Source organism: Lolium perenne, chromosome 4 (assembly GCF_019359855.2).
Source record: "Lolium perenne isolate Kyuss_39 chromosome 4, Kyuss_2.0, whole genome shotgun sequence".
Lineage (NCBI taxonomy): Eukaryota > Viridiplantae > Streptophyta > Magnoliopsida > Poales > Poaceae > Lolium > Lolium perenne.
In genome coordinates, this window is record NC_067247.2 from 396,804,871 (window position 1) to 396,818,060 (window position 13,190).

The following is a 13,190-nucleotide window of genomic DNA, read 5'->3' on the forward strand; positions in this document are numbered from 1 at the left end:
ACGAATGGCGTGATCCAGACACAAATCTCATAGCAAATCTTGGGGCCAAAAACACTGCCCAAGATTTGAAACAAAATCCCTACACGTGGACTATAGCCAATCCCTTTAATCACTGCCCAAAGTTTGCTTGTTTCGTGTGACCACCATGTGCTAAAACTTTGGCACAAACCAAAACGGACCCGAAAGGCCGGGACAGGTAAATAAAATAAAAAGTTGGCTGAAATGGCGGTCGAGTGCCTGACCAAATAAAACTGAATGATGAGCCGGGTCTCAGGATGACCAGAAAACAGAATAAAAACTCCCCAGTTGCTGCTTCCAGCGGCGTGTTGGACCTAGCTCGCTCTTTCCCGGGAAAACGAACATCATCACGAGCCGGGTCGCGCGAACCCAACCAAGCTGTGATTGTGAACACGAATCGAGGCCGCGCCGCGCCGCGCCGCTGGCTTTTATTTGCTCCCTCCATCCATCCATCCTCTGTCTCTCGTCTCGCCTCGCCTCGCCTCGCCTCGCCTCGCCACCGACGACGCGCGCCCCTAATAATAGGCGCCGGATCGGCGGGCGAGGGCGACGGAGCGAGCCAGCCAGCCATGGGCGTCCAGCCGACGCCCGCCACACGGGGGGACGACAACGGCGCCGCCTGCCCCTTCCACGACGCCGCCTTTTTCCTCGGCGTCGGCGGCGCGGCGATGATGGAGGAAGAGGTGGTGGAGCAGTCGGCGTCGCCGCCGCCCATGTCCTCCTGCGGGCGCTACATCCTCCACCGCGTCTGCAGGTTCGACACGCTCGCCGGCGTCGCCATCAAGTACGGCGTCGAGGTATGCAACCATCAAACCACCCAGCCGCCTCCGTCTCCCTCCTTTTTCGACCCACCCCATCGATTTTCTTGGTTCCTAATCGGATGGATGCATTCGTCCGTTGGTTGATTCCAGGTGGCTGACGTGAAGCGGGTGAACGGCCTCACCGCCGACCTGCAGATGTTCGCGCACAAGACGCTGCGGATCCCGCTGCCGGGGAGGCACCCGCCCGCGGCCGTCGCCGCGCCCCATTCCCCTCCGTCCTCCTCCCCAATCGCCGCCAGGTAACCTTCGCATATCTTTCCTTTTCTTTCCTCCTTGATTAGATTGCAAGTTTGTTAAGACGGATTACGTCTGTCTGGTTTCCTTGTGACGCGTCCAGCTCGCGTGCTCTCAACCTCACCTAATTCCATCACCGACCTGTTCGTCTCGTGTGAACGCGTGGTCCGGTCAATCTGAAGTCTGAATAATTCATTCCACGAAAGAATAATTCAGCTTAGAATTGCCACCGACTTGTGTATTTTTTCTTCTTCTCCTAAACAAATGTGTAGTGGTGATTTGGCGTTGTCCCACCAGCGGAAGCAGGTCAAAATCCGGCGAGGTAGGCAGCCCAAAATCCAGCGAGTGAGGTGGGAAGGTTCGGCTGAAATCCACACACCCCCACTCGCCATTGACCACTGACGGCGAGAGACTCCATTGACACCTAGCGCCAAGTGGAGAGAGAGCAGAGCTTTTTCTGAACCTTCGAAGGGGGTCTTCGCCCCCACTCGTTCACAGCTAGTAGTGGGAACATCGCACAGAGAGGCAACGCGGAAAGAAATTTGCGATCTTTCCTGTGGACACAGATAGGTGTCGGCCTCCACAGTCGACTCGCTTGCTGGCCTCCACATGGTTCAACTCACCGCCCGATGCCCCCACACGCGCTTGCTATGTTCTTCACGGACACATGTCCTGATCCTGCGCTCGGCATAGGTACAAAGAATCACAAGTGAACAAAATCATGGCACCGACAAGCAAATACAGATACTCTCACATGCATGTACAGTAGATACTGTAGTATACTGTATGCATTGTTAGTACTGCTTAGTGCTTACTTCCCCAGTTGGCATTTCTAGTTTAATTATGGCGCCATGTGATGCCATTCCACACGGCGCTGACTAGTGTACCTAGTCTGAATATCAGTGGAATTCTTTGCTGGTGCACTTGATTCTGAATAGCAGTGGACTTTTTTTGCTGGTACACTTGATTCTGAATACCAGTGGACTTTTTTTTGCTGGTACACTTGATTCTGAATATCAGTGGACTTTTTTGCTGGTACACTTGAATCTGACGATCAAATTCCACCTAGGTAGGCAGGTTCGGCTGAAACGCATGCACACGAAAACACTAGGTCGCTATTTACTGCTGACATTGACACCCAGATTGACACTTTGTGACAAGTGGCATCTTGGTGGAGCTTTTATCTGAACCTTCCAAAGGGGTCTTCCCCCACCCGGTTTACAAGTGCATATATGATGGTGGGAACATTCAGAGAAAGGCAACGCAGAAAGAAAATGAGATATCTTGCCTTTGGACACAGTCTACATGCTTGCTGTCCTCCACATGCTTGCACTCACCGCCCAATGCCCACACACACGCGCACTTGTTATATTCTTCACGGACACATGTCCTGCGCTTGGCATAGCTACAAAAATCACAACTTAACAAATCATGGCACCGACAAGCACATACAGATACACACATGCATCGTCCTCGATACTAGATACACTATACGCATTCTTAGTACTTACTTCAGTTGGTATATCTAGTTAAATGATGACGCCATGTGATGCACTTAATACTGACTACTGTAGTGAATTAAATATCAGTGGACTTCCTTGCTGGTACACTTGGATCTGGAGACAAGTGTATTTCCTTGCTGGTACATTATTCATGCTTTGCCATGTTTTATTTCAGGGAATGGACAACGCGCCGCCCTCCGAAAAATGCTGCATTGGATCCATTTCCGAAACCGCCGAGGAGCACGGTCTCGCCGTCCATGAGCCTATTGCAGGGATACTATGGCCTTGCTCCGGCTCCTGAGCGGGATGCAGCAGATGAAGTCACTGAACTGGTGACAACTAATAAAGGTAAAATCATCACTAGTTGCTTGGATGATGAACATTGGCTAGCTATGGGATCCACTAATTTCTGAATCTGAATCATCCTTCAGGTCATCATAGGAAAGCTAGAAGCATATCGACTAGCTTCCCTATTGTAAACGGGGATGAGAGTTGGGAGACCGATGATGCTGAAAAACAAATAAGGCGGCGCCAGAAAGCCGATATTGAGCTCACAGCATGGGAGGACAACATCGGTGGCCTGTCGGCGAGGGCCGCCGGGCAAGGCTTGGCGCTGAGGCCAAAGTCTGGCAGTCGGCCAGATATGAACAGTAGCCAGCAAGATCTCTTAGCTGCAGGGCTGGTGCCTTCGTACGGTGATGGCCTGCAGGCTGTCAGGAAGTCATCCAGCACCCCGGAGTTCCAAGATTCAGACAATAGCATTGCTTCGGTGTGGCTGAGGAGCAAGTGGAACCTGAAGCCAGACGCCTTCACTCTGCCTCTCCAAATCATGCTCTTGGACAGCCTCCCAAAGCCTCTCTTCGACAACCTACCGAAGCCCATCGCTGCTTGGAGAAACAAGGCTGCCAGGGATTAACAAGGGCCTCAGCTCATCTGTATGCCATGTAATTTATCCGTGGCCGCTGGTGATCTTGGTCCAGGTGCAGAAAGTGCCTATGGTCGCGGTTTGGACAGTGACCACTACAGACGAGATGCACTTCTTTCATAAACTGCAATGCAAAGATGATGCCGAAAAGACAGTGTTGGATACGTTAGCTCTACATACATAGTGTACCGAACCTGTTGCGCCAGAGCGGCAGTTCCTTTTTTATGGATTCTGTAGTTTGGTACGAGGCCTGGTTTTCAGGGTATTGTTTTTCTTTGTACAAGATGCAGAACTGCAGATAGACAGCATATATAGTACCAAAGGTGAAACGAGAAGCAGAGTGTGTACACTAATGAAGGAAATGGCTTTGTTAGTGCCTGTGTATTACGTCTAGATGTGAATTTGTGATCTCAACTCTGTTCTTGATAAGCTATAAACTATTGCGGAATTCAGGTGTTTATCCACACAGAAATGCAGGAGTGGTAAAACTCTCCATGTTGTTGGCAAATGGAGCTACAAAATGGAGAATTCTGTCATTCGAACAACCAGAAACAAGAGCACATATGAGCTACCAAATGAAACAGTGTCAAAGCCAACGTAGGTTGTAACATCGATGAACTGCAAACGATAAGCATGAGCATGTACAATCAACCAAATGAAAAAATTGCTGGATAACGCTGATGAACACACCAGATTGTTGGTAGTATAGCAGGTTTCAGAGATCAGTAATTGATCTACTTGAGAGCATCTCCCTCTTATCCCACCATGTATTCAACATTAGTTTTATTTATGCGTTTTCACCATCGCCTTAGCAAACAACAAACCAGATTACGTCTACCCACATTAGGCAATAACACTTGTTTCTACAAGTAAACAACAAGCCACGACAGTACCAAGGGAATTCACTGACTCTTGAGCTTGAATAGATATCAACATACCAGCTACTACAAAGGAGTGACTGCACACAAATGCATTCAACAAGTGCCTTTTTTTTTTCGTAGTCGCTCCGCGTCGCCCCCGCGGCGACAGGGGCGACCCCTCCTCCTCCCCGCCTCAGCCCTCCTCCCCTGCCCCTCCCCGCTGCCGCCGGCGGCGTGAGCCGCCGGGCAAAGCCCGCGCGGTGCCGGCGGCGGTGGCTCTTCTCGGCGCGAGCTGCTGCGGGCCTCGCGGGGCGGTCTGCAACGGCGGCGGCGCCTCCTCCTCCGGTCGGCGCGGGGCGTGCCACCGGATCCCGGCTTGGTGGCGGCGCGGCACGGCGGCCCAACCGGTGCTGGCGCGACCTTGACACCGGGACGGCCGTGGCCATGGGTGGCGGCGGCGGGCCCAGATCTGGGCCGGCGGGCCTAGGTCTGGGCCCCATCTGGGCCTTCGCGGGTTGGAGGGCTAGATGCGGCCGGAGCTGCAGGGTGCGGTCTCCTCCTGGCTAGGCTGTCTGGTGGCCGGCGGCCCAGGGCTGCTTCGGCGTCCGGCGCAGCCCGAAGCCCTGTTCTAGCTGCAGATGTCCATTGGCAGGGGCTGGGATATCTTGCACGGTTCTCTCGAGATTGCTCCGCTTGATAGAATCTGGGTTCGATGGCTGTGTGGGTGGCGCTTCATCGGAGTGGCGTCGATTCTCGCCACAAGCTGCTTGATTTCCCGGCCAGTCGTGACGCTCGTGGGGACGATGCGTTCGGAGTTGCGCCTGATGGACTGGTTGGTCCGCGAGGTTTGGCCTGCAGGGACGCTAGCGTGCGCGACGGTGTGTCCGCGAAAGCACCGCAAGGCTACGGCCATTGCCGGCCACGGCGACGTCTTTGGATGTCGTTCACCTTGTTGGAGGGTGGCCATGACACACGTCCTGCCGCTGGTTGCCTCCCCTGGGGCACTGTCTACGACCTTGCTGTCTTGCGTTCTCTCCGAGGTCCTCCTCGGGATACCTCTAGTCGTTGCCCTGCGTCTTGCTATTACTGGCTTCATATATACGGTGTTCCTCCGGCTTGCGCGGCCTCTCTCGTGCCTAGGGTGGCTGTCGGAGAGTGTGTCGTGGCACCGGAGGACAACGGTGGTTCTAAACAGCCGGTGGCTGTCCTGATGGCAGGTGCAAAGCCTTTGGTTTTCCTTGGGGTGGGGTTAAGACTTCCGCGAAAGCATTGCACGGCTCCCCTGTGCCGACAACGGCGACGCTCGTGAGCGCCGTTCCCCTTCCTGGAGGCGTTGTCGTGAAGTTCTTCCCCCTTTGAACTCTGGAGGCTCGTATGCTCACTTGCGCCGTTAGCCAGCTCCCTCGGTGATGGTGGTCCTCTGCATGGCGGCCTTGTGCCGATTCAGTTTGGTGCGGCTCCATGGAGTGGCGGCTCGTTGCTTGAAGTTCCAGCCGAGCTGCCGATGTTTAGCTGTAGTCTTGGGCGCCCTTGTATCTTGGCTTAGGCTATAGCTTTGCATCACTTGTGCTTGTATCGTTAGCTGGTAACCCCAGTTTTGTTTTCTTTTTCTTTCCTTCGGTTGTTTCGTTGTATCGTTGTACGCCTGGCCGGTTGATGGCTTTGTTAATTCAAAGTCGGGCTCGTGGAGCCTTCTGTTTAAAAAACAAGTGCCTTTTAGTTGGCACACAAAGAGCTATTACATAAGTTCAGCTGATCGAATATAAGAATCTTCACCATAGACAATTCCTCAATACTATGCAGAGTAACCAAGGGATCTTCACCTAACGAATTTGAATAATCAACTATTTATTGTGACTTTTTACATTTTTATAACTATTTGTAGTGATATTTTCATATCACACTTATATTTTCAAACAAATTTAATACATTGTAAAAAATAAAACTATATGAGAAGGCCCCTAAATAAGAAGTAACAATATTCTTTCTTACATACTTCTACATATATAATAAATATTTTTTACTGAATTGATTTAATTACACAACAAAAGCTGGGTTACTAATTTCAGTTTCGAGATATCACTACTTAAATGAGCGTTATATTGCATTTAATATTCTTTGGACGAAACGTCATGACTACAATATTAGTTTGTGCAACTCAGATGAATTATGGTATGTATTTTATGTGGGCGCGCGTGTGTGTCCTCATGTATTTTAAAATCCTTAAATACCTAAAGTGAATTTTCAAAGTGGTATCTTGATAGAGGTTTCGAGTCTAATATTTTCTCCATCTAGTTTCAAAGAAAATAAAGTTTATTTTTTCGATATGGGAGCAGCGGACCAGCCTCTGCGTTAATCGATGCATGGCAATTTTTTATTTCAAAATACGGGTACACAAGTATTCAAAAGTTTACAATCATGAATCAGATAAGCTCGATCCATGAATCAACCATAGAAAAATCAGTCACATAAATAGATTAGCTATTATATTAATATGCCGCCATCCAGTAGCATGGAAAAAGAAGACCTGAGACCTAAGCAACCATTAATTAGCAGCCGGTTGCATCCAGTACCCATATCCTCCCGCTGATCCTCCCGCTGATGCTCTAGGAGAAGGAAAGCCCAAAGTTGAACCCAATAAATAGCTCGCCGAATAACCTGCAAAAAATTAGTGCCCTTTTTGTGTGGTGACCCTGCATACCACTACATGTTGTTGACATAACATGTGCGAAGTACCAATCCGCAAATATTACGTCCCTCAGAGTAGTACAACAGAAACATAGCTGATCTTTGTTTTACTCACTTAAAATTACAAGCCATATATGTACATCACATCGGAGCTCCTCCTGGGTCCATAGAGGATAACTCAAAGGTTCTAGGTGAAACCTACTTAACTTATACAACATAGGACTAAGCAGGCTAAGTACCATTTCTACTCGAGCAACTAAGTACTATAGAGTTTGTGCTGCTCGACTACTACTACTTGTGTTGCTTAAGCGATGTCTTCTTCTCGAACCTCCCCGGTTCCGTAGACTATCAGGTAGTCCACCCCCTCTACTTCTCCGGAGAGATCTGGTTCTTCATAGCAGATCCTATCTGCTCCTTCGAGTCCCTCGTTGGCTTCCTCCACGTGGTTCAGACAATCTAAGCATGGGATTATAAGAGGGATGAGTACGAGCGTACTCAACAAGTTTATAATAGAAAAGAGGTGTTTTATGCACTAGCTAAGGCACTAGACCAGAAAGTCATTGGCCAATGCAGGTTTTTGTAAGCATTTCTTCAAAAGGTTGTTTTTATTCTGAAGAGCTATGTCCATCAGCCTTCAGCAGGTCTCTAGAACTTCATGAAGTTCCTTTCCGGCCGCGTTCCCAGTTCCAAAACCCGGAACAGGGAGTGACAGGTCACGATTCGTTACACATGTGTGTTGCTTTACCCATAAGAGATCTTAACCTTGGTGCCAACCGGGCAGCTTTCCCGTTCACACTTCTGTGGTGTGAGACCCGATATAAGGTACTAGCCAATCATTGCATTTCTCCGCGATTCTGCACACCCACCCTTTGTTGCAGTTCCGACCTTGGTTCCTCGCCGGTCAGCATATCCATTGGATATCATCCGACCTCGACTAATATCCCTGCCGGTCAGCATACCCCACTGAGTATCGTCTAACCTCGATACCTTCGCCGGTCTTTTTCAACCCATCATAAACCATATTACCGTGGGGAATTAGAAGGGATCCTCACCCAAAAAACGAAATCTTTCATGTGGACGCAGATAGGTGTCGGCCTCCACAGTCGACTTGCTTGCTGGCCTCCACATGGTTCAACTCACCGTCCGATGCCCACACGCGCTTGTTAAGTTCTTCACGGACACATGTCCTGATCCTGCACTTGGCATAGATACAAAGAATCACAAGTGAACAAAATCTTGGCACCGACAAGAAAATACAGATACGCTCACATGCATGTACAGTAGATACTGTACTGTATGAATTCTTAGTACTGCTTACTTCCCCAGTTGGCATTTCTGGTTTAATTATGACACCATGTGATGCCATTCAACACGGCGCTGACTACTGTACCGAGTCTGAATATCGGTGGAATTCTGAATAGCAGTGGACTTTCTTTGCTGGTACACTTGATTCTGAATACCAGTGGACTTTTTTTGCTGGTACACTTGATTCTGAATATCAGTGGACTTTTTTGCTGGTACACTTGAATCTGACGATCAAATTCCACCGAGGTAGGCAGGTTCGGCTGGAATCCACGCACACGAAAACACTCCATCACTGTGTACTAGTGGTGACAGTGATACGATCCATTGACACTCGGTGCCAAGTGCCAACTTGGTGCTGCTTTTTTACTGAACCTTCCAAGGGGGTCTTCGCCAACCAGGTTCACGAGTGCATACATGATGGTGGGAACATTCAGAGAAAGGCAACGCGGTAAGAAAATGAGATCTTGCCTGTGCACACAAACTACATGCTTGCTGTCCTCCACGTGCTTGCACTCACCGCCCAGTGCCCACAAAGAGTTACACACGGACACACACGCACTTATATTCTTCACGGACACATGTCGTGCGCTGCCTTGGCATAGCTACAAGAATCACAGGTGAACAAATCATGGCACCGACAAGCAGATGCAGATACTATACATTTTTTTTTGATTGTAGGGGCCACATGGCCCCCAATTTCAATTAAGAAATTGGAGTCAGCATTACATCCAAATGTATGACACAACAACTAAACCCTCCAGGCTCAGTCACACAAACTAAAAAGATCAACCATCTAAACAGTTACTAAAACCTCCAGGACCATCTCTACATAACAACACCAACTTTTGAACACGACATAACAACCATAAAGATAGGTAGGTCTCTACACATAAAGGATTCAAGTTTTCAGGATGAAGCGATTCAGCCGTCACATATCCTTTTTGTCATAGGCGCCCACCCATGTCTTCTGCAAAACATCTCGCTTGCAATTCTCCGAATCCGTTCGGACACCCGTCGCACGAGCTCTTGAACCTTTTCTTTCTGAAGAAAATTCCAATCATCCATTAGTCGACACATAGAAAAGACCACTTCAGTAGGATTGTTAGGGAATTTCCGTTGAAAACAAGATGCACTTCTTGTCTTCCATAAATTCCACAACAAAGCTGCTGTACCCACCATGACTACAATCCTATCACGGCCAGTGAACTTCTGAAGCCAATTCTGGCACAAATCATAGAAGTTTACCGGTTTTGTTCCTATACCCAAAGCACAACTAGCCACATTCCAGTTATATTTAGCCATGGGACATTCAAAGAACAGATGGTTCATATCTTCATTTCCTTCACAGAATTCACACAGGACACTACCTTTCCATCCTTTTTTGGCCAAGTTAATTTTAGTCAAGATTCTATTCTTCACTATTAACCAGATAAATGCTTTGATTTTGAGAGGAACTTTCAACCTCCAAATCATCTTATATGGGAAAAGAACTCGCCTAGCCATCAGATACGTATACAACGACTTAACATAAAAAATTCCAGATTTAGTTAACTTCCAACTCACCCTATCAGGCTCCTGTGACAAGGTAGTACTACCACACATGTCCAGAAGTTTATTCCACATTTCCAGAGACTCCCCATACAAGCATCTTCTAAAATGAATGCAATTAAAATCTTGTGCAAAAACTCTAGCTACCGAAACACCTTGTGAGAAAGTCAAGTTATAAAGCCTCGGGAAGAGTACAGACAATGGTTTCTCTCCCACCCACACATCTTCCCAGAATCTAGTTTTACATCCATCCCCTAACACCCTTTTACAACAGCTATAAAAAACGTCTTTTACCTCCATCAAACCTGACCAAAAATGGGAGCAACCAACATATTTTCTATCCTGCGTAATAACACCATTCTCAAAGTATTTAAACTTTAAGATTTTTTGCCAATCCCCTTCCTCATTCTCTAGTCTCCATAACCATTTGCAAAGTAAGCTAATGTTTTTTACGTCAAGATTTGTGAGTCCCAAACCACCTTGATCCCTCGGCTGACACACATCAGCCCATTTCACAAGATGGTATTTGCAGACCCCTTCCCTTTCTTGCCATAAAACCCGAGCCCTAAAGAAATCAAAACGTTTAAGGACTCCTTTCGGAACTCTAAAAAAAGACATCATGAAACCAGGCACATTACTAAGACAAATCTCTGTAAGAATAATTCTCCCTCCAAAAGAAAGCAGACCCCCTTGCCAACAGGGACATTTCTTTTCTACTTTTTCCTCAGCTGGCCTCCAATCAATCTTACAAAGTCTCTTATAATGTACAGGCATCCCTAGGTATCTAAAAGGCACCTCTCCAACTTTGCAAGTGAATATATACGCATATTCCTCTTGCTTTTCTACAGCTGAACCAAAGCAGTAAACCTCACTTTTCGAAAAGTTAATCTTCAACCCAGTAAGATGTTCAAAAGTGCATAAAATAATTTTTAAATTCCTAGCATACTCAAGATTATCCTCGAACACAAAAATTGTATCATCCGCGTATTGTAATAAAATTAATCCACCATCATACATCTCAGGTATCAATCATTTTATAAAACCTTGTTCTTGGGCCCTTGAAACTAAGGTTGCCAGAACATCCGCCGCCACATTGAAAAGTAAGGGGGAAAAGGGATCCCCCTGGCGCAACCCTTTTCTAGTAACAAAATACGGACCTACTTTATCGTTAACCATAATATTAACCTTACCATTTTCTACCACTTTTCTAGTCAATTCAACAAACTTTGTTGGAAACCCTTTCATTTCCAACACTGAAAACATAAATTCCCAATTAATCTTGTCATATGCTTTTTCAAAATCTACTTTGAAGAAAATCCCATTTTTCTTCTTCTTATGAATGTAATGCATTGTTTCATGTAAAATAACCACACTATCTAGAATAAACCTCTCTCTTATGAAGGCAGATTGGATTTTAGAAATGACTTCATCGGCAACTAGGATGGCTCTATTATTCATAACCTTAGTTACAACTTTAAACAACACATTCAATAGACAGATCGGTCGATACATCTGAATTTTATCAGCCCCCATCCCTTTAGCAATAAGAATAATAGTTCCATAATTCAACCTAGATATGTCTATCTTACCATCATAGAAAGCTTGAAACAAAGCAAAGATATCTTTAGCAATCAGACTCCGAAACTGTTGATAAAATTCAATAGGGAAACCATCTATGCTTTATTAGTTTTCATCGAGAAGATTGCATCTTTGATCTCTTGCAAAGTAAATCTAGCCGCTAGTTTTTCTTTCGATTCATCCGACAAGGCCGAGTCAAGGGTCCATGTCAAAGAAACAGGAAGAAGCTTAACACAACCAAACAAGCTCTTGTAAAAATTTGTAGCATATTTTAATAGGTTCTCATCTCCTTCTATAACACCCTCATCTTGATTAAAACGAAAGATTTTATTTCTTCTATTTCTACCATTAGCTTTAGCCATAAAGTACTTAGTGTTTCTATCTCCTTCTCTAATATCAATCTCTCTAGCTCTCTGTCTCCATTTAATTTCTTCCTCCCTAAGTAAAAAATTTAATTGGTTTTGTAAGGAAATTCTTAATTCATAGTCAGAAGCCGATAAACCAGCTGTCTCACTATTAATATCAATAAAATTTAGCATATCATACAATCTCTTCCTCTCTTTTCTGTAAACACTTTCAATATTTAAATTCCACCCTTTTAGTACCCGTCTAAGCTTCTTCTTTCTATTTTGAATAACATCCAGAACATCTCTACCCTCAGAAACACTATTCCAAGTTTTTGTAACTATGTCAACAAGATCTGGTCGTTTAAGCCAACATAACTCAAAACGAAATTGACAAAAAATTACCGGTTCTTTAATACCCGAATCAATAACAAAGGCAACATGGTCAGAAACCCCTCTAACTAGAGGTTTGACAGTAACTAAAGGATAATGTTGTTCCCATTCAGGACTAACAAGAACTCTATCTAGTTTCTCAAAAAGAGGATCACGTTGGTTATTCGACCAGGTAAATTTTCTACCCGAAAACTCCAAATCAATTAAGCCCCAATGTTCGATGATGGCATTAAAATAATAAGACCATTTACTTAGCCTTTTTGGTTTATTCCTTTCCGACATCTTCCTAATTAAATTAAAATCACCGGCTAAACAAAAAGAAAGCGAGTTCTTACCAAGGATCTGAACGCGAGGGAGCAGATGAACATGCGCGCGTCTCCTCCTCGCGCAGTCGCGCTGGTATCTGCTCGTCGACGCGAGCAACCCGCTGCCTCCCGTTGGCGACGACCTTGCCGCGTGTTCATCCACCTACCGGTGCGCCGCCTCCCCGTGGCAACGACCCCTTCCACAGCGGAGGGCTTGAAGCGGCGGCGGACGCGTCCTCAGGATGCGCCCTCAAGGATTGGCCGTGGACGGATGCGACCGGCCGGCCCAAGTTCCCCCCAGCGCCGTGCGGCTCCTCTCGCGCGGTTGCATGCTCGCAGTGGCGGCGGCGGCCTCCCGCGCGGCTTGGTGCTCACAGCGACGGCGGTGACCTCTAGCGCGGCTCCATGCTCCTCCTCCTCTCTTCCCTGCTTCCTATCGTGGTTTCACAGACGGCGATTTTCGTAGAAATAACCCTTTGTAGTTTGTACAAAGAAATGCACAAAATAACTTTTCGGCAAAACTATTTTACTTCCCTAAACCTTTTGTGTGGTGTCCATGCGATCGGCGCTACACATCTTGTTTGCGTGGCGTGTAGCTGCCAACGTGGAAACATGTGTGGTGCCCATGGCAAAGACGCCACACAACTCTTTAGACAAAGTGTTTGCCTA

The 13,190-nt window shown here is 46.8% G+C and overlaps 1 protein-coding gene across 1 annotated transcript; it reads left to right on the plus strand.

Moving 5' to 3' along the window:
• The first annotated feature begins 312 nt into the window (after positions 1 to 312).
• Positions 313 to 3,960, plus strand: LOC127297616 (uncharacterized). The gene is made up of 4 exons (XM_051327928.2): positions 313 to 815; positions 930 to 1,078; positions 2,751 to 2,923; positions 3,007 to 3,960. Exons 1-4 carry the CDS (start codon positions 588 to 590, stop codon positions 3,489 to 3,491), a joined length of 1,035 nt encoding a protein of 344 aa, XP_051183888.1. The 5' UTR covers positions 313 to 587; the 3' UTR covers positions 3,492 to 3,960.
• Positions 3,961 to 13,190: the final 9,230 nt, after the last annotated feature.